Source organism: Mesoplodon densirostris, chromosome 3, assembly GCF_025265405.1.
Source record: "Mesoplodon densirostris isolate mMesDen1 chromosome 3, mMesDen1 primary haplotype, whole genome shotgun sequence".
Taxonomy (NCBI): Eukaryota; Metazoa; Chordata; class Mammalia; order Artiodactyla; family Ziphiidae; genus Mesoplodon; species Mesoplodon densirostris.
This window is the reverse complement of record NC_082663.1, coordinates 115,228,301-115,250,363: the sequence shown is the minus strand read 5'-3', so window position 1 is coordinate 115,250,363 and position 22,063 is coordinate 115,228,301. Positions and strand designations below refer to the sequence as shown.

General features: G+C 44.4%; 1 protein-coding gene across 5 annotated transcripts in view; it reads left to right on the top strand.

Annotated features, from left to right (window-relative positions):
• LOC132486348 (core histone macro-H2A.1) overlaps positions 1-22,063 on the top strand; it is an 80,512-nt gene that overhangs the window by 46,191 nt on the left and 12,258 nt on the right. For 2 of the 5 annotated variants that reach the window (XM_060093382.1, XM_060093383.1), the window contains exons 5-7: positions 7,064-7,174; positions 14,781-14,880; positions 21,563-21,652. In XM_060093382.1, the coding sequence (XP_059949365.1) occupies positions 7,064-7,174; positions 14,781-14,880; positions 21,563-21,652 (301 nt within the window). Of the gene's footprint in view, positions 1-7,063; positions 7,175-14,780; positions 14,881-16,649; positions 16,741-21,562; positions 21,653-22,063 lie in introns of all 5 variants that reach the window. The other 3 variants (XM_060093387.1, XM_060093385.1, XM_060093386.1) reach the window with 3 other exon arrangements.

Below are 22,063 nucleotides of genomic sequence, written 5' to 3'. Positions count from 1 at the left end.
CAGTTTTACTTCTTTCTTTCTGATTTGGATGCCTTTTCTTTTTGTTGCCTAATTGCTGTGGCTAGAGGAAAAGAGGAAAAAAAAATTTTTTAAACCTTCAGGCAAGTGAAAATGGAAATACAGCTTACCAAAACTTATGACATGCACCAAAAGCAGTTCTAAGAGGCAAATTTATAACAATAAATGCCTACATCAAAAATTTTTTTAAATCTCAAATAAAAAAACATAACCTGAAGGAACTAAAAAAAGAACAAATGAAGCCCAAAGTTGGCAGAAGGAAGGAAATAACAAAGGCCAGAGCAGAAATGAATGAAATAGAGACTAAAAGGACAATAGAAAAGGTAAATGAAACTAATAGATAAACTAAAGATAAGTAATCTTTCCTATTGGCTGTTCAGTAACATGTTTTTTAATCTTCATATATTTGTGATTTTTCCAGTTTCCTTCTCGTAATTGATTTCTAGTTTCATACCACTGTGGTCAGAAAAGATAGTTGACATGATTTCTTATGTTATTAGCGCTTGTTTTGTGGCCTATCATGTGGTCTATCCTGGAAAATGTTATATGTGTACTTGAGAGGAATGTGTATTCTGTTGATATGGGTGGAATATGCTGTGTATATTTTTTAAAACCATCTGGTTTAACATGTTGTTTAAGGCCAGTGTTTTCTTATTGATTTTCTGTAAGGAAGATCTGTCCATGGATGAAAGTGGGGTATTAATGTCTCCTGTTATTATTGTGTTGCTGTCTGTTTCTCTTTTAGGTCTGTTAATATTTGCTTTATATATTTATTTGCTCCTGTGTTGGGTGCATAAATATTTACAAATATTATATCCTCTTGTTGGATTGACTCCTTTATGATTATGTAATGACATTCATTATCATTGCAGTCATTGTTTTAAAGTCTATTTTGTCTGATATAAGTATAGCTACCTCAGCTTTCTTTTGGTTTTTATTTGCATGGAAAATGTTCTTCCATCCCTTTACTTTCAGTCTGTGTATATCCCTACATCTGAAGCGTGTCTCATGTAGGCAGCATATAGATGGGTGTTGTGTACTTATCCATTCAGCCACTCAGTGTCTTTTGATTGGAGAATTTAGTACATTTACATTTAAAGTAACTATTGATAGGTATGCACTTAATTCCCATTTTGTTAATTGTTTTTTGGCTGTTTTGTATTGGGTTGGCCAAAAGGTTCACTTGGTTTTTTCCATAAGATGGCTCTAGTAGCACTTAGTTGTCTTTAACTTCATTCGAAAAAATTTTGTTAGATTGTATGTGACAGCTGTCATATCAGCATGCATTTTATAAAAGACATCAAAATTGGTGATTTTTTTTTTTTTTTTTTTTTGCGGTATGCGGGCCTCTCACTGTTGTGGCCTCTCCCGTTGCGGAGCACAGGCTCCGGACGCACAGGCTCAGCGGCCATGGCTCACGGGCCCAGCCACTCGGCGGCACGTAGGATCTTCCCAGACCGGGGCAGGAACCCGTGTCCCCTGCATCGGCAGGCGGACTCTCAACCACTGCGCCACCAGGGAAGCCCCAAAATTGGTGAATTTTTGTGTAGCCTTTTTAATACCGAAGATGGCAGAAAAAACAACATTTTAGGCATATTATGCTTTATTATTTCAAGAAAGGTAAAAATGCAACTGAAACGTAAAAAAAAGATTTGTGCAGTGTATGGAGAAGGTGCTGTGACTGATCAAATGTGTCAGAAGTGGTTTGCGAAGTTTCGTGCTGGAGATTTCTCCCTGGACGAGGCTCCACGGTCGGGTAGACCAGTTGAAGTTGATAGCAATCAAATCGAGACATTAATTGAGAAAAATCAAGATTATACCACGCTGGAGATACTGGACATACTCAAAATATCCAAATCAAGCGTTGAAAATCATTTGCACTAGCTTGGTTTTGTTAATCCCTTTGATATTTGGGTTCCACATAAGGTAGGCAAAAAGAAACCTTCTTGACCATATTTCCCCATGTGATTCTCTACTTAAACGTAATGAAAACGTTGCATTTTTAAAACAAATTGTGATGGTTGATGAAAAGTGGATACTGTATAATAATGTGGAACAGAAGAGATCATGGGGCAAGCAAAATGAACCACCACCAACCCACCAAAGGTCAGTCTTCATCCAGAGAAGGTGGTGTTGTGTATATGCTGGGATTGGAAGGGAGTCCTCTACTATGAGCTCCTTCTGGAAAACCAGACGATTAATTCCAGCAAGTACTGCTCCCAGTTAGACCAACTGAAAAGTATCACTCGATGAAAAGCATCCAGAATTAGTCATCAGAAAACTCATAATCTTCCATCAGGACAACGCAAGACCGCACATTTCTTTGATGACTGGGCAAAAACGGTTACAGCTTGGCTGGGAAGTTCTGATTCATCCACTTTATTCACCAGACATTGCACCTTCAGATTTCCATTTATTTTAGTCTTTACAAAAATCTCTTAATGGAAAAAATTTCAGTTCCCTGGAAGACTGTAAAAGGCACCTGGAACAGTTCTTTGCTCAAAAAAGATAAAAAGTTTTGGTAAGATGGAATTACGAAGTTGCCTGAACAATGGCAGAGGGTAGTGGAACAAAAGGGTGAATACGTCGTTCAATAAAGTTCTTGGTGAAAATGAAAAATGAAAATGAAAAGTTTTATTTTTACTTAAAAACTGAAGGCACTTTTTGGCCAATCCAATAGTTCCTCTGTTCCTTTCTTCTTTTTTTAAAAAAATAAATTTATTTACTTATTTATTTTTGGCTGCGTTGGGTCTTTGCTGCTGCGCTTGGGCTTTTCTCTAGTTGCGGTGAGGGGGGGCTACTCTTCGTTGTGTTGCATGGGCTTCTCATGGGGGTAGTTTCTCTCGTTGCAGAGCACGGGCTTAGTTGCTCTGCAGCATGTGGGATCTTCCCGGACCAGGGCTTGAACCCTTGTCCCCTGCATTGGCAGGCGGATTCTTAACCACTGCGCCACCAGGGAAGTCCCCTTCTTTTCTTGCTCTCTTCCTTTGTGATTTGATGATTTTCTTTAGTGGCACACTTACATTCCTTTCTCTTTTGTGTATATACTATAGACTTTTGCTTTGTGCTTATCATGAGGCTTATATATAACAATTTATATTTATAACAGTCTATTTAAAATTGATAACACGTTTGATCCCATTCAAAAGCTCTATATTTTCCCTCTTCTCTCCATGTTTTATGTTTTTGACATCACATTTTACACCTCTTTATCTTGTGTATAGTTCTTAATTAATCATTGTAGTTACAGTTATTTTTAGTTCTTTTGTCTTTTAACCTTTATACTAGCTTTATAAGTGATTAATCTACCACCTTTATATTTATCTTTATCAGTGACAAAGGTACTTGTACTTTTCATGTTTTCCTGTTACTAATTAGTGCCCTTTCTTTTGAGCTTAAAGAAGTCCCTTTATTATTTCTTTTAAGGCCAGTTTAGTGGTGATGAACTCCTGTAGCTTTTGTTTGTCTGGAGAACTCTTTCTGTATTCTTCACTTCTGAAGGACAGTTTTGCCAGGTAGAGTATTCTTGGTGGGAAGGTTTTTTTACTTTTAGCATTTAGAAAAATCATGCCACTCCCTTCTGGCCTGCAAAATTTTTGCTGAAAAATCTGCTGATAGTCTTATGGGGTTTTTGTGTGTGTGTGTGTGTCACAGGTTTTCTCTTGCTGTTTTAAAGATTCTCTCCTTGTCTTTAACTTTTGCCACTTTAATTATAATGTGTCTTGGCATGGGTTTGTTTGTGTTCATCATATTTGGAACTCTCAGCTTCCTGGCAGGATTATCTTCCTTTTTATGGCTAAATAATATTCCATTGTGTGTGTGTGTGTGTGTGTGTGTGTGTGTATCACATTTTCTTTATTCATCTGTTGATGGGCACTTAGATTGTTTCCATGTCTGGACTATTGTAAATAATGCTGCTATGAAACATGGGGATGCAGATATCTCTTCAATATAGTGTTTTCATTTCCTTTGGATATATTTCCAGAAGTGGAATTGTTGGAGCACATGGTAGTTCTATTTTTTATTTTTTGAGGAACCTCTATACTGTTTTTCCATAGTGGCTGAACCAATTTACAGTGTGGGGCAACAGCTTTAATGCAGGTAACCATATGCAAATGAATCATTGCTGAAAATTATCAGTATTAATTATCACAGGTTAAGCTTTATAACCTGGCTGCATAGGCAGCTGCTGACTTGTATCAGGGGCACAGGGAGCCTTTCAGGTCCCCTCCTCCCAGTAAAACCAGCTCCAATTCCCAGATGCTTGAAATTCTATCATTTAGGGCTTTCTGACCTCTTCAAATCCAAGTATCCTTGGGCAGAAGCACTAAATATTTATCTACTTAGCAACTGCATTTCATTCCCAAGCATTTACTGAGCACCTCGTGTATGAATGGTGTTCACTGGGTAGAGTAGTGGCTTTAAAACTTTTTTGCTTGCATACTTCCTGAAGCAGTTTTGAAAATCTTCATAGCTCATACATCTAAAATTTGACAGCTAAACTTCTCATAATAAATTTAAATATCTACTACAAAGGGTATAATTTTGATATACAATACATATTGAAATTTAAAAAGAAAACTCTTTCATCATTTAAATGTATCCAAAGAAATCTACTTACTGTGATGATTTGATACACCACAAAATATACAAACAGGCTCTTCTTTAACAGTTGGAAAATTTATATAATTTTACTCCTTTGAGCCCTTATTTTCCTTTCACTTGCCCCACAAATTTTTATCCTAATGTAACACTTTTTTTTTTGCTTGTAGTATGTTAGTGATTTGCGCAACAAAAATAATGTACATAAATTTAAATTCATTTTGAAAAATTTTCTTGTGATCATAAAAGCACTAAATGTTATGGTTTCCACAGGATTGGATAGTTATCACATGTATTAATAATACACAGTTGATCAAACTGAAATACTTGACACATTTTAATTTTAACTATTAAGGAGGAAGTAAAATTTTTTTGGAACTGTATCATGTCATGGGATGCATGGAGATAGTTTTTTCAGTTAACTCAAGTACCCTAAGATGAATGTTGCTCATTGTAAAAATGAGTCATCATCCTATATTTTATTTATAGGTATAAGTGCCTGGGAAATCTTGTTCACAAAAGTAATTAAATGGGACTGGAAAGGATTTTGTTATAGCAACGTCGCTCAATCCTCTGAACTCTTTCTGAGTTACATGCCAACAATCGCATAGTACTCTGTCATCAATTTGTTTTAATAAATGTTTTATTTTAGAACGGTTTTAGATTTACAGAAGTTACAAAGCCCATATAGAGAGTTCCTGAATATCCCTTACCCAGTTTCCCTGTTGTTAACATCTTCCATAACCCTGGTACGTTCATCACAACTAAGAAACCCGCATTGGTACATTACTGTTAACTAAACTCCATCAGTCTTTTCTTTAATGGTCTATCAGCTGTTAACTCAATTTGGTATTTCTTCAGTTTTGTTGAAAGCACAGAATTAGAAACATCTGACTCGTGAAAGGATTTGTCGTCCTGTCTTTGCTTTTCTTATTTCCTGGAAAGTATATCAAAAAGGCTTTACTAAGACTTACCATGCAATTGTTGCTTATACCTGTCAAATCTGATACACTTGAAGTGTTAGGAAAACCAAAATAGTGATAATTTTACTATATCTTTGCTAATACCATGTTTCTTGTTAAAATGCTTTCTGTCTTACCATTTATATCAAAATCATGGAGCATCAAATTTAGCTCATTTAATTAATGAAAAATGTTCCAGGTTAACCATATAACCTAAATGCCAAAGCAGTCCTTATTGTTAAAGCACCTAGTAAAATTAGACCTTATTTTTCAGTGTAAGTAAAAATATTAATATGTTAATGAATTTGAGTATTAAAAGGGAAAATGGATAGGGCACAGGCCTTGCCCTGAGTTTTCTGTCCAGATCCTTCCTTCAGGAAGCCATGGCCATTTATCATATTTTATATATTTTATAATATTTCTCACCCCATACTTTGTTGATTTGCTCCCACTGGACCATCCTCAGGAGTAATGTCCTTTTTGATAATAATTGGGGGAAGGAAAAAGTACCTAAACAAAAATTGCTATTGTGCCCACTTTTCTCACTCCACAATATATCTGAATGCAAAATATCCCCAAATGAGCCAAAATATCCATTTCTAATACAAGCCTCGTCCTTGACAGAAATAAAAGACTGAGAAAGACATTTATCCCTACTTGAAGGGTGGTGCTAATATTCACTCTTGGGAAGTGGGAGAAATGGTTGTGAAGGGAGACCCAGCATGAAACCTTGATTGCAAGCATAGATCACTCTTAGGGCAGATCCACTTCAGGAGGAAGTACATTAGGTAGCAGAGGATCTGGAAAGTAATCATACTTCTCTACACAGCATACCTTTGCAAGGCTCTTGGAAACCCCAGAGGACATATACTTCAGTCTGAATGATGCTGGAAAGAGGCCCAAGAGCCTGCCAAGATCCATGCTTACTGCAGGGGGGTGGGGCATCTCAAGGGGACAGACAGGCTCACCAACAGCCCCCATATGGTTCCTTCTCCAAGGCGGGTCTTAATGAAAGAGTGTGGGAGAGTCTTACCTCCTGGGCTCGGAGGGTTGGAGGGTGATGATCCTTGGTCTGATATTTGGCTCTTTGAGAACTAAGGATCCAGAGCAGTTTGGTTTTTCCCTGCAGACGTGAATACTGTACAGGCATCTAGAAAGTGAAGACCCTGAATTAAGAGACATTTACTTGGTCTAAAGTTATGCAAGTGGTTCTGTTCTAAATTATCACTGTGAAGTTTTGCCTTTAGGTAGCTCTTTTTTTAAGATTATAAAGGTGATGAAAATACAGTTTTAGCACTCTTTACTCTTGGACTTCAAAATAAGCCTGCAGCCCCCACTTTGAAAAATGCTGAGAACTAGTAGTGGTTTAGTTTCCTGTTTTCTCTTGAGTATTATGGGCATTCACCTGCCTGTTAGAAAAGCCCAGATTCACGTGGTCTCCATCTGTGCAGGCCTCATACTGACTCTTCTGTTTGTGCAAGAAGAAGCAGGGAGAAGTCAGCAAGGCAGCCAGCGCTGACAGCACGACCGAGGGCACACCCGCCGATGGCTTCACTGTGCTCTCCACCAAGAGCCTCTTCCTCGGCCAGAAGGTAGGCAAACACGGGCCCCGGTCTGCTCGCGGGCCCTGGGACAGATGGGTGCCTCCACCAGCAGGAAGGCTGACTGAGGACCACTCCTGGCCTCATGGGCTGGAGGAGAGAGTGGGGCCTGGGGCGGCTTTAGGAGAGGACTCAGGGAGGGCTGGACAGGGTGCTGAGGGGAGACTGGAAGGCGGGGAGAGGAGATGGTGGTAAAGAAGAGGGACAGCAGCTCCTGTGGGGGTCGGGACACCCTGGGCTTAGTCTGTGGAAGGAGCTGTGTATATGGGATGACCTGGTCATCCTGTAGTCCTGCCCAGAAAAGCAGCTGGAAGTCAAAACTGGGTCCTAGAAAGGGAAAGATCTAGCAGGCAGCCCAGGTGTTCCGGTGGGCACGGAAGGTGGAACCTTGATCCAGGGGGCGGGATTGTTGCTAGACACACTGTGCCACCTGAGGACTCCTCAAGCCAATCGTTTGTTTGTTTTAACCGTGGGCAATATGTTTTCAGCCGCCCCAGTGATGCAAATTTGCCAGGACGCCATGGTTTTGTAACAAATGATTCACTTTTGTTGAAAATAAAAATGATGCAAAGGCTTTTAAGACCTGAGAATGAGAGTTCATATTTCTCTGTTAACACCAAAAAAGGGGGTGGAGAGAGAGTGGGAATTACTTTTCTGAATTTTTTTTATCCTACATTAAAAAAAATTAAAGGCATGGATTTGAGCTTTTAGTTTGCATGTGGTGAACAACTTGGTTCTGAAGCTGCATCATTTTTAAAACCTCACTGTCAGTTTTCTTTCGCATCTCAGTGACACAGTCCTCCTGCTCATGTCATTGCAAATGCTCCTTCTCCCCCTCCCTCTTCCTGTCGCTATTGCACTCAGGCTTTCATGATGCAATTCCTGTGGTGGACTCTGTGTTCCAGCAAATAACCATTACAGTGTACATTTTATAACCATTATCTGTATTTTGTATGCATTTTTCAAAGGAAAAAATAAGCAGCACTATCTGTCATCTTAAGGTCTGGGGCTTTGAAAGTTTTTGTTTAAAATATTTTTTATTTATAAAATTTCAGCTCAGCAGTGAAGGCAACCACCTGGGTTTACTTTCACACCCTTTAACCTGTCCTTTGGGTAATATATTGAAAGTTAACGTGACCTGTCATCCAGATTGCTTTGGTTTGAACTAAAGTGCGAAAAAGCTCTGCGATTTAGGACTAGCTCCAGTGTGCTTCAGATCCCTAATGCTGACGATTAGCCAGGACTTGAAAACCTGTTAAGCAGGTAGAACAGTTCAGTGCCTGGGTCCACCCTCTCCCTCACTCCTTCCCGTACCCGACTCTCGCGTGCCCTGACCCTGGCCTCTCCCTTCCCTGTGTTCTTCTTGCTCTCTCCTGCTGGTTACCCCAAAGCCAGCATCAAATCAGAACTCCTCACACCCCCTTGCTGGATTTCCGGAATAGCCATACTCAGCCATACAAATGTCCATGTACAAATGGAGATGCCCTTCTTGGCCTTGGGATCAGGGCCTCGTCTGCTGCATACAAGCCCTGGAAGGGAAGGGAGGCAACAAAGACTGCAGACACATTGCTAGCTCCTCTGCAACCAAGCAGTGCCATCTCCTCCATTTTGGGTACGGCCTGGTCTCAGGCCTCAGGACCAGGCACCACAGGCAGGAAAGTACCAGAAAGTACAAATCCAGCTAATACTGACTATACTCCACTCACGGTTGGGGAGGGAGAGTCCAAAAAGCTATAGAGAAGCACTGGCATGTTGTCTAATATTATTTAGGAGATAGAGGAAAATGGAAGATGGAGGCTTGACAGCAAAACTAATGTGGCTTTTTGATATCTTGACTTTTGGAGGGAGAGCCTGAGGGACTGGTTGAACTGGAGCCCCGTGTAACATGGTCAGACGTGAGAGAAGGGGCTGAGTGCAGATCCAGAAAGAACACCTGCCTTCTTTCCCGTATCACACAGTCAGGTGTGAGTGGTGAGAACAGAACCCCAAACTACCACAAGGCTGCCCTTTGCTTCCAGCTTAATGACCCAGGACACACACATCCAGGATGAGCTACCCCCAAATCCAGCCCTGCAGGTGCCCTTTAGCAGAGTAAACTGTGTCTCCCCAAAAGTGGTGTCACAGCATAAAGCATCATCTCAAGTCAGCCTGGGCACCCTGTTAGAAGCTAGTGTCCTAGCAACCCTTTCTGGAACCCTGTGCCCTGCAGCATGAGAGGGAATAATTGTTCATAGTTGAGAGCGTTATTTTGAAGCAGGACTTTCTGGCCCTTTATAAATAGTTTTTACTGTCGAGTGAAAGTCATGGCATTTAGTGCAAAAGGGACCAGAGTGGTCAAACTGACACATAGGAATTTTTACACAAAGCACATTTTAAAATGTCACTATTACAGACATTAATATTGACTTGGATTTTAGGAAGTGTTTCAGAAAGGGTCCTTTACAATGGGGACTGTATGGTGCCCTGTGTTTTATGAGTCTTACTTTCCACCTGTGACAGTGAAACCAATGCTAGAATAGTGCAAAGCAAGCTGAGGTCAGAAAGGTGATACTGTGCTCGCTACAGCCCTGAAAGGCACAGTTGCTAAGCTACTTGCAGGAGAAGCTGGCCCAGGGCTTAGGAGCCTGGGATCTAATTGTTGTTGATAATAATGTATTTCACATACTGACATCTCAGGAGTAACCGCCCTCATTGCTCTCTGATTTTACCCAGTATTCACACACATTGTTGAATTGTTTTCAAAAGGGAAACAGTGCTGTGAAACTGAATCGACTAAATGTGTTTGCTTCGTGGTTCAGTGGAGATTCTCAGCTTCTTCTCAGAGATTTAAAAAGCTTAATGTCCAAAAAAAGTACTTCCAATGTGTATTTCTATAAATCTGTGTCAGTGGTAGTAAGTGATGTAGGCTTCCTTGGAAGAGTCAGTATTATTAGAAGCAGTTGGGAAAGCAGTGTCAGAAGGGCATGCGTGTGTGCCTCCCCAACTATCAGGATCGCAGCCACAGCCCTGTGGGCCACTAGAGGCAGGGGTAGGTACCGTGGGTTTTCTTCCTCAGATCCAGACACCCTAGTCCTAGGGGCTGGGGAACAGTAAAAAGAGAGGGAGCTCGGGCCTCCCTGGTGGCGCAGTGGTTGAGAGTCCGCCTGCCGATGCAGGGGATACGGGTTCGTGCCCCGGTCTGGGAGGATTCCATATGCCGCGGAGCGGCTGGGCCCGTGAGCCATGGCCGCTGAGCCTGCGCATCCGGAGCCTGTGCTCCGCAACGGGAGAGGCCACAACAGTGAGAGGCCCGCATACCGCAAAAAGAAAAAAAAAAAAAAAAAAGAGAGGGAGCTCTTGAAGCAGAAATGAGGAGGAAAGGCCCACCACCCTCTTCCGCCCTATGGCTGACGCTGATGAAGCCATGCTTCTGGGCCTCCAGCAGTGCCCACAGGGTCCTTGTCTTTGTGTGGCACATTCTAGCCTGAAACCCACCAGATGCCACCTCCAAGCCTGAGGCCTCTGGGGGAATTCAGGCTGGGGAATGCATGCAGGCTGGCAGCATAGCACAGAGGAAGGAGTCTCTCCACCCCAGAGGCCAGGGCAGGAATGGGCCCTGGAGCAGGCCACAGGGAACACATGGTGATCCATGAGGAAGTGGAAACAGTTCTGTGGAAGACCTCACCTCTCCATTCTCCTTAGTTAAAGTGGACCCTGGGGACAGGAAAAGCGTTGCATTTTATGTGGTGGGCACAGGGAAAGAAGTCTTCCTTGTCCGTTGTGAGGGAATGAGAGATATGAACAGGCTAGTCTGGACAGTGACAGGCTAGACTTAACAAGTCACTCAGATAATCTTTAAAAATCACATTTATTTCCTAAAATTGAATTTCTGATCACACATGTAAAAAAAAAAAAAAAAAAAGATTGTACTATTTCCTGTAGCCAAGGAGGTCATGTCAAGGCAGCCAGATGTCTATCCAGTAGCCCCAAGCCACCGGCTCCTTCCTTTATCATGGGCAGGCTGCCTCCCGACCTGCTCTCAGTGGTGGGTGCCATCCTCCCTTCCAGGATAGCCAGGTTAGCTTTGAGCCACCTCAGGTCCCAGCCAGGCCAAGGGCCCGGTTCCTGAGCTCTGGCCTTTCCATTGGCCCTGCTTTCAGGGAAGCGGTTTGTTCACTTCATCTTAAAGTTGTGTCTGGATGTTTGACATTCAGTTCCAGCTGTTTGTGGGCCTACAGAAACCCAAGCACTGTCTTAGGCATTGGATGGCCCTTGGGCAGGAGGCAGCCTGCACTCTGCCTTCAAGGAGCTTGTAGCCTAACGAGTTCACATCAGGAGTAGACAACAAGGGTTAACTGGGCATAACCCCTCGAGGGGAGACTGCGTACTGTAGACATCAGAGGCTGGCTCCAGCAGAGCCCACTGACGTGAGCATCATCAGGTCCCCGTGGTGGAAGAGATCTTGAAGGACATTTAGCTCAGTCCCCTTTCCCCAACCCTGCAGCCAAGTGGGACCCCCTTTCTGCTCTATAACTGGCACTCTCTCCAGTGGCCAGCAATCTTCACAGATACTTTAAATTTACCATTCTGTGGTTTAAAACTTAGTTTTCCATCTTTCCCAATGTTAAGACAAGGAAGTAGTCACCTTATTCACATTCTGAAATCATTAATGACCCTCCTCCCTCCCAGAAAATCAGACTAAACTTGGGAATTTTCACAGTTTCCCAGAAATCTGATTTCCCAGCCCACAAATACCCCTGCTCTGCCATGTGCTTCAGACAGCTGTGGGCCCCTTTGGCTAAGAGGCCCAGGTGGATTTGACCCTGGGTGGGCTTAGGGGGGCCTGGGACCTCCTAGGACTGGGCATCTATCCTGGGCCTGCCAGGCCTATTGGCGTGTGTCCTCTGCACAGTGAGATCCTTTTCAGGCATGTGTGTACGTGGCCTCTGCTCATCCTTCTCCTGTCCAGGGGAGCTTCTGTTCTTGTTTCATGACCAGATGATCAGATCACTGTTGGCTTCTGCCCCCTGGGCCAGCCTGCCCAAGCCAAGATGATTGCCCATCTGTCTTTGCAAAGGGCCTGAAACAATTTGTCCTCTCCCCTCCCCATTCCTCTCCCAAACACAGACCGCCCCCCTCCCCCAAGCACATGCTTTATAGTCCTCTATAATTGTACATTTTTAATAGCAATACTGTTTTGTGGCTCAACCCCTCACCCTGAGGACTTCTGTTGAGCCTGGTACCCAGCAGAGCATGATGTGGGTGAGAGTGAAACTGCACTTGGTTAGCTGGGGCTTCTCCATGCTGGTGGCAGTGGCTCCCTGATGTGCAGGATTCAGTGCTTCCAAGAGCGGGGCTGCTTCTGCTCAGAGGGAAGGTGATGAGCCCTGAGTCAGCTGGGAATTCTGTTAGCAACCGCTCCCTCGCTTCAGCAAGGCCACAAAACCCCGCACTTTCCCCCAGAAAGCCCTAAAGAGCGGGGGGCGTGCTCCCCAGGCAGAGGCAGAGACAGTCTACCAAGGTCTCCCCGGCTAGTTGAATCAGAGCCCATGGCAGTAGCTGATTTTCCGGTGAGACATTTCTGAATACAAATCCAGAAGTGTCTATACAATTAGAAAAAAATATTACGAAGTTTAAAGATTTAAACATGTATGGTTTTTAAACAAACAAAAAAGGAATCTCCTAGATGTCTTTCAAGTGTATTCATTCATAACACCAAGTGAAGTGTTCTTTTCCCCTTTTTCTCCTTTCCCTTCCTCCCCCAACAATCTCCTGCTGCTTCACACAGTGTGGGTTTTTATTTTTGGTGGGGAGCAGGGAGTACTGGCTTCATTTGAGTTTTTATAAACAGCATTTGCTTGAAGTCATACGCAGTACGTACATGATACCATAATCAAGCCCTTCACCCTTGTCCTGAACCCTAAACCTTCACTTGCCTTACTCTGAGACCCTGACCCCCCCCACTGTTTGCCCCTCCACACCCCTTCCCCCTGAGCCGACACCATTAGCACCCTCTCCCTGATGCTGTCTCTTCTGTGCCTCTGTCCTGGCACCAGGACCTGTGCTCTGAGAGCTTCACTGTGTGAGGGCACCCCAGTGGGCTTCCTTCAGCTTCAGGAATGCCAGTGGCTGGCCCCTAATTACCCTGCAGTGCTGGGAACCACACCCCAGAAAGTCCAAGTGGAGAGAGCTTGTACCTCTTCTCTCTTCGAGCCCTAACTAAAAATGAGGCGTGCCACACTGTGGCAGGGCCTAGCCAGAGTCCTTCCCCCGGCCGTAAGACCAAATTCATTTCCACAACTTTCAGTCTAAGCAGGTCCCTTTTTTGAGAATCTGCTGATTGCGTCTGGGAATCAGAAATGTGGGTTTATATTTCTACTGCTTATAGCACATCAGGTTTTTTGTTTGGTTTTGTTTTCAACAAAATGTTTGGCCCCAGAAATTCAGGGACTTGGAGCTCAGTTGCCAAGAGCGTCCCAGACGAGTGTCTGCACACGGCCCTCTCCTGGGAGTGAGCGCCTGGACTAAGTGCCTGCTCTGCTGGGCCCTGAGGGTGTGGTCAGCTCCCCAAGCCGGGATTGCAGTTGGTCTTGGTCATCCACTCCTCTGGGCATTGCTCTCTGCTGCATCTGGTAGGAATGTCTGTCACTGAAGAATAGCCATCTTCCCTGAGGGAGTGTGAGTGCTGAGCTGCAGGCGCTTGGACCTAAGAACAGGAAGGGGATCCTGGGCCAGCTAATTCCCCCTGCCCTCTGACAGCCAGTCTAGAACTTAGGATTCCTCTCAAACTGAGGGTTGCCATGGCACCAGAGTAACAGTGGGGAGGGAGGACATTCAGCGGTTCTTTACAAAGACTCAGGTTGGTAGGTTACTCATAAAACTCACTCAAAGACAATGCTCTACCCCTTGGGCCTCAGAGTAGCCTCACCAACAACGTGAACAGTTTAAAAGACACACTGTCTTGCTGTAGAACTGCTGTGTCTCTTCCTGGGTTTGGCCAGAACTTCAGTATTACATGACTAACAGGCACGTAAAATTAGATGTTACCAAGTGACAGGCCATTCTTGCTTCTCACCACCCCTGAGCAGAGCACAGGAGCCAGCCAGCTAGTAGTCACGGTAATGGGGACAGCCTCAAAGACCCATGATCACTTGGAAGAGAATGGTAGAGCTACGAGGGGTTTGCCCAAACCAGCTAGGACTTCCGCACCATCCCAGTGCTCAAAAAAGGGGACGGTCACATATACCACCCCACCCTACCCCAGCAATGAGTACTTGACTCTGGGTCCTGATAGCTGCTGTACTTGGGCCCCCAGATCACAAGTTCTTTTCAAGGGAAGTGGATCCACCAGCCTGATATGGCTTATGCCTCCCTTTGGTCCCAGGCATCACCAGGCAAACACGTTCTGGACCCTCAGCCTAGCTTGCTTCTTTTTAGCATCCCGAGTGGCATTTGAGTCTTTCATTTGACTTGGATTCAGTTTAGCCAGTGACTCCCTCTTCCCCTTTGTGCCCAGTGCACCTGGAGTGTCCACCGCCCTTCATCTGTATCCCAAGGCTCACGTCTCTGTGACTTCCCAGCTGTCCTGTTATTTCCCACCTCATGCTTTTCTTTTCAGCTGAACCTTATTCACAGTGAAATCAGTAATTTAGCCGGCTTTGAGGTGGAGGCCATAATCAATCCTACCAATGCTGACATTGACCTTAAAGATGACCTAGGTAATTGGGGATGGGGTTTGGCACCATCAGCTGTCAGTTGAAAAGTTATGGAACCCAGAATTTAGGCTTTTCATCTTCTCAAACTTAAGATGGTCAAACCAAATTCCCAAAACCTAGATTAATGTTTGAGGGTAGACATTGAATGTCTACTTATTTCAAGCCATTCCAAATGGGAATGATCTGATTATGTTTTATTAAGCCCGATTGGCTGCTTTCCCCTTGATTATAAATATATTGCCATCTAAATTCTCTTCCATAATGATCACACTGACTGCTGGTTACCCGGGGGGGATTTTTTAAAACTGTGGTTTTTTTTGTTTTTTTTTTTTGTTTTTTTTTAAGAACTGAAAAATCTCAGGTAACTACAAAATGATAGTTTCTCCATTTAAGCCTTAATTAGAAATGACAAACAAAGTGTGAAAACACTTGAGAAGGGAGACAATTAAGCTGTATCAGTATACTATTAAGTTGTCTTTAATCCACCAGCAAATTGATTTCCCCCAAATTTACCACCTACTGTCACTTCGACTTCTTCTACAACTGAAAACAGTATATGACTGAGTGCCACCTTCATGAATTACTTGGCTTGTGTATGATTTTAAAAAGAAAGGCAATATCTCTTTCTGAGTGAGTTCTTCCAGAGGAAAACTGCCCCAGAGCCATGGCATCTCCCTGCACAGGAGGGTGGACGGTTCAGGGCAAGCTGAGGGGTACCCCTCAGGTGTCCCACTCTGTGGCCTCACCTTTACAGGGAAGAACTGTCAGCTTAGGGCACAATGAAGGCTCCTGTTTCCTTAGCTGTGAGCCTTGCAGGGGCAACAGGCTAGCAGGTGCCCACCAAGGCAGCCTTGTGCCTGATGCTGACTTAGGTATGTTTTGTGTATCTTTAGTTCCCATCTTCGGCCACCTTTGTAAGATGGCAGATTTCCTTACCGGGAGAGATGCTCATGCCAGAGCCCAGGCCCGACCCACACAAACTGGGTACAGTAGTGGGCTGAAGACATGAGAACTGGGACTCAAAAATGCCCTGCTTGAACTTGTTTTCTAACTGCCTTAAATGGATACTTTCTTTAAAAAAACAAAAACAAAAAAAACCCCACAAGCTAGAAAAAACTAGGATCCTATCTATCCATAGTATATTTTATATGTAAAATACATAAAAATGAGATTGATCAGAATAAGAGGTAGGCTGGAAAAATATTTTTACACATCGAGGGGGAAAAATAAAGGCACTCCTCTGCGCACACCTATACTGTTTTCTCAGTTTTCAAGAGATGTCCCTCGAAGGCAGACAAAATGATTAACATCACAGGAATAAAAATCAAACCCTAAAAGATGACTACTGCCGATAAAATGGAGAAACTTGTTGTTTTGGTTCGCCTGATAGTCCACGTTTTTTAAAAAACAGATGCCATGTTTTAGTAGCCTTCTCAGTGGGGTGCCAGTCTTACAGGCTTTTGCGAAGTGAAGTGGGGCATTCATTGTTTTGTTATTTCTTTTAACCTTTGGAAATGATCTCATGTGTCTGTTTCTCTTTTTTTGGACTTGTCATTCAAATGTTTAATTTAAACATGTCACATTTGATATTCCTCCTCCTCCTCTCCTCACCCCCATCCACATGTGCGCACACTTCGTGGACTGATTGCCCTTTTGGCTCATATGTTGGAATCGACCAGGTAGGCCAGCCCTGCCATTGGGGCCTTAGTAAATGTGCCTGTGCGTGGGTCTCGGTCCAACACAGTTGATATACATTTGTTTACCTGTTATAGTTGCAAGTTGTACAGGCTGACATTGCCTCGATCGACAGTGATGCTGTCGTTCACCCGACAAACACTGACTTCTACACCGGTGGTGAAGTAGGTAATGCCTAGCTGGGTGCTGCCGAGTGTGTGTGTGCATGGTCAGTCAGCCGCCGCAGACAGCTTGATCCTTTGACAGCTATGCAGGGCTGCATTCATTTCACACTTCCAGCTGTCCTGACCTTCCCCAGGTCTCCTGTCCCCGGGTTGTGAATGCGAGAACTACAGCTAACTGTCAGCCAGGTTGCATCCTGCAGCTCACAAATGGGCACACTTCTGGTTTGGAAACTGGTTCAGCAACGTTTCTTCACTGCTTCCTGAGGCACAGCTTTGTGGGAGACTGGGTTCACACGTGATTTGAGCTGCAAGCGGGATGCAGACAGATCGGCTGAGTGGCATCCAGGACCACTTCTGTGCCCCCCGTGGACCAGACACACAGGAATGCCTATGCATGGGTCTGTGTCAGAAGCACGCTCATTCCTGAGATGGCCTTCAAGCCTTAGATGCACGTGGGGGGAATTTTAGAACACTCTCCCACACTCAGGGGTTCTCAGGCCTTATGTGTACGAAAGCCACCTCATTCTGATGTGCTATTCCTAGATCAGTCTCGAGAAACACTCTCCTAGACCCAGAAAGCCCCTTCCTCTCCTCGGCAGCTGACACACATGGTCAGTTGGCTTCTGGCACTGAGTAGCTGAGGGTGGGGTGAGGCGGAGAGAGCACGTGGCGTGCCAAGTACTATGACTGCAGACCCGCTGCACGAACATAGAGAGTGCCCTGCTTTAAGAATGTGTTGAGGGGCTTTTATAATGAGGAGGCATCCAGGTGTGATGGCAGAAAAGTACAGGTTTGGAGCTAGGTAGAAGGATCCTGAATCCTAACCTTACCATTTACTGGCTATGGGACCTGCGCAAGTCACGTAACTCCTCAGTGCCTTGGTTTTCCCTATCTGTAAAACAATGGTGGTGAAGAGAATTATGTTAGGTCATGTAACCAAAGCACCCTGCTTCATGCCTGGTTCATGATAGGTGCTCATTGTAAAGGTCTTGCTCTCAGGTGCGTATATGATTTTTACAGTAGGTGTGCTGGTCCTGAGAGCAGCATTCTGAGTATAGATTCAAACACCAACTTCCAAAGAGAATGGATGCATTTCTAGTTAAGGGCAAAAGTGAAGTCATCTTGAAGGATGACACTGTTGGGATTCACGTGAGTGTCCCAGACACTGGCAGTGCAACAGCTTAGCAATCTGTAGCTGTCCAGCTCTGTTCAGTGTCACTCACAAAGCCTGCTGTTCACAATCTGCCCCAGACACTTTGATTTGGGCTAATTGCTCTCCTAGGCATTTTGGATTTTGGACAAGGATAGAAAGACAAACTGGATGGAAAGTCAGGATTCGCCAAGCCTGCCAGGCCCAAATGAAATCAGGCTGTAGGCAATTAAAATAAACTCCCCTTTCCCAAGATTTTGGAGGAGTTTAAGAGCTCCTAAGTCAGGCAGCTTAAGAGAAAGATACTTCCTTTCTTAGCCAAGTGAAAACTTGATGGGAGGGAAGTGCTTATTTGGAGGAAACCAAATAAACGAACAGCTGAGGGCTTATCTTTCAGCCAGGAGTGACTAAGGCCTAGGTTCATCCTGCCATCCAGAACTCTGGGTGAAATGAAAATTGTGAAACTTGCTGGGCAGAAGAATCTCGCCCAGGCTCAGGGAGAGGAAGAAAGGGGCCAGTCTGCTGCGGCTGTGAAAGTGTTTCCTCAGACTTAGCCACACCAGGAGGTAGAGCTGGAGGCTTTGAGGCTGGCGGGCGCCAGACGGGGTAACATGCAGAGCCAACTGTCCCCCCCCAACCCCCCGCCCCCAGAAGAGCCCAGTCCTTCCTAAACCATGAATGGAACCGGTCTCCTTGGCCTAATGACAGTGCTAGTGCTTTTCTCTCTGACATGCTTGCCCTTAACCCACTCATATGCACAGGTTAGGCATGAGTAGCCTTGGTGACATGTAAGTAACTCGGGTCCGAGAGCTCGGCCAAGGTTACGTCGTACATCACTCATGGATGCTGTCACGGCAGGTCCAGACAACCTGACTGGCCAAGGAGGAAAGACGGTGCCAGGACCAGAACCCAGGTCTTCCAAAGCCCACCTCAGTGCTTTTTCTCAGCGAACCATTCCAAACTAGTACTGCACCCAGATCTCTTGCAATACCAAAACAATGATCAACCAGATTCACACATGGTCTCAATTGGTTCCAGTTCCCACTTTGATGTGTGAGAGGGGAAAAGAGGAAGCGAGGATGTACTCACTCCACTTCTCATACTCGGTGTGAATTCCTGAGTCCCGAGACTGCTGGAAGAAGGAATGCGAGTGCAGGAATGCTTAGCCCCAGTGATTAACTTTTACCCATCGAAAGTTCTTTCTAACAGTGAAATAGACCACAGGCTGAGCCTGACGTTTGTCCAAGCCTAAATTTTCGCTTGGGCTGGTTTGAACACTGATACTTATGCCTGCTTTCTAAGCATGAAATAATGCTCTTGTTCTCATGGGAGTAACACATGTTTATGCTTGGGGGCAAATAAGCCAATTGCCTTATGATTAACCCTGAAGTTAAGCCTAAAAAGCAAGAGTTTTACATTCAGAGTGTTGACAATACAGTTGAAATGGGCCTGTTTCTTGTTAAAAAGTACACGTGTGTCTACATGAACATGTGCATACATATGTGTGTGTAGGAGTCAAGTCCTGACCGGGTTGATTGCCTGCAATCTAGGGTTCAATTTTTAAGTTTGAGAAATGCATTAAGTGTAATTTAACGTGCAAATTTCACTTCTAATTAAAGCAAGATTTAATTATAAGTAAAAATTTTAAAGTAAACACTCTTCCTAAGATAAAACACCTTTAATTATAAATCAGCCCATTTTCTTAATATTTTTCTATTTCAGAAAGGAGTTGGTAGTATTAATACAACACTGATTTTACTTTACCTTCCAAATTTCCCATTTCTCCTAAAGAGTAGATAGGATAGAGAATGTGGACCTGAAATAGTCCTGCCTGGAGCATGTTTGTATCCATCCTTCAAGCTGGAGGATGGGTGAGGAGGGAAGGCCAGACCAGGTACAGCTGGGCAGCAGCATTTGGGATCCAGCGGATTCAGACTTCGGATACATTTTTCTCGGTTGCATGGATATTTCAGGTGAACCTGTAATTGGGCCTCATTCACCTAGGTTGTACCCTCAAACTCTCCACTTTCTGGTGGGTGGAGTTGAGCCACGAGGCCCAAGCCTGCTCCCTTAAGCCCATTTGGCCACTGTCTCTGATGCTGAACTTTGTCAGAAACATGCAGAGGCTGCCACCACTGCCGGTAAAAACCTCTGAAGCAGATGTGTTTTCCCTCTGGACACCTCTGCCATTTAAAGCCTACTTCACTGCTTTCCAAGACAGGTGAAGGCTTGTGGGCAGTCTGGGCTTATGAGGAGGGACGCTGGATCCCACCTTAGGGATCCCAGGTTAATCTCTGTCTGAAAGTCAGGCCTTCTCTTAGCCAAGAGCTCCTTGTGGGTGATGGCCTGCTGCTCACGTTCATTCAGGCCCCCAGACTTCCTAGAGTGGGGTGGCTTATAGGCAGTGCCTGCCATTAGCCCTGTGCTGTCTTATCTGTGACAGTGCCCAGGCTGTCTGCTTTTCCTTCTAGGCACTTCCTGGGGTTAGTTCACCCCACCAGAACAACATGCAAATGAGGCAGGTTTCTCTAAGATAATCAGTCCTGGTCATTCCAGGGTGAATCCAAAGAGAATCTGGGCTGGTGCATCCCAGTGCACCCTCACTGACCCATACCAGAATGTGCCAAGGGCACCTTGAATTTTCCAAGACAAATGGTGAATCTTAAGGGGAGTATTTTATCCTCTTGTGAGGAATGTACTTTAAAATGTGCACAACTGAGGAAGCAGAGCTTATGGAAGACCAAGACCCCATTCTGGCCAAACTTAAAAGGATGATTTTGACTGCTGCTTGCTGTCCCACGAGAGACATTTAACCCACAGACCTTATAGGTGTTGGTAATCTTATTTGGGAACTTGGCTTTCATAACAAGAATTGATTACTTACCAAGTACCCTAATTCAAGAAGAATTGTTCCCTGTCTCCATTTGATTTTTTTTTTTAAATCTGACCCTGAACAGTTAGTCATCCTTCTTTAAGCATACAAGTTCATCTTTAAGCTCTGTTTCTGATGTTGCTCTCCTTTACCTAAAAAGATTCTGAGTCATTTGTGTGATTAAGGAAATACTGTCTGAGGCCTTTTTTTTTTTTTTTTTTTTTGTATTCACATATGACACCAAAGCTGCAAAATAGGAACTAAGCATGGTAATAATGCTGGCCCAAAGGTGGCCAAGTCTGAATGCTTTCTTCTGGGCCTGCCGCCAAGAGGAGAGCTAGCTGCTGATGGAAGCATGGTATGCTGCTTCTAAAACCTCCTTATTTGGGGCTTCTCCCCAGAGACAGAGAAGAAAATCCAGGGGGAGGCATCAGCCTTGGAAGCCGGCACCATCTGGTTTCTCACGCTGATGGAAAGCATGCAGGACAGGAGTGCTTGCAGAGAACAGGCGTCTCCCATTTCCCTCGCATCTCTGGCGTGTCCAGGATCACCCCGAGTCACCCCCATATAAGAGGCAGCAAAGATAGCTCGGTGACCAGCAGTGCAGAGTGGTAACTGGCCTATGGTGAATCTCTTCGAAACTTCACTTTTCTGACTCAGCCAGGGCTTTGTTCCTGTCTTGCAGCTGTCTGGAAATTTAGCCAGTCAGATCATTTTTAGTATGTAATCACCTGACATGCTAAGTGTCTGTGTGTGCCCTGAGACGCAAGGATGGCAATCTGACCTCGCCCTGTCCTTGTCTAGGAAACACGCTGGAGAAGAAGGGTGGCAAGGAGTTTGTGGAAGCTGTTCTGGAACTCCGGAAAAAGAACGGGCCCTTGGAAGTAGCTGGAGGTGAGGTGGGGAGGCACTGTGCTGATCTGGGCGTGGTGCATGCTGCCTTAGGGAAACCGTTTACAGGACGACTTAGAATTCAGAGGTGCATGGCTATCTCCGAGACGGAGGCAGAAGAAAGCCTGTTAGACTTCTATCACATACAAATTGTCAGGGGAACTTAAAGGTTGTGGAAATCGCCTTTCCAAGTTTTTTCTTCATTACTTAAAATAGCTTCTAAGTGTTTGATGTCTAGCCCTCAAATTTTAAGCAGTTACAGAAGCCAAGTTTGGCAAATCTAAGAGCTGAGAAGTATAGATAGGGATACTGAGCCATCTGCAAAATTGCTGATGAGAGATGCAAATGAATCATTTTCATTCAGCCATCTGTGTTTTTCATGAGAGAAATGTAAATATACATCTCTCATTTGCC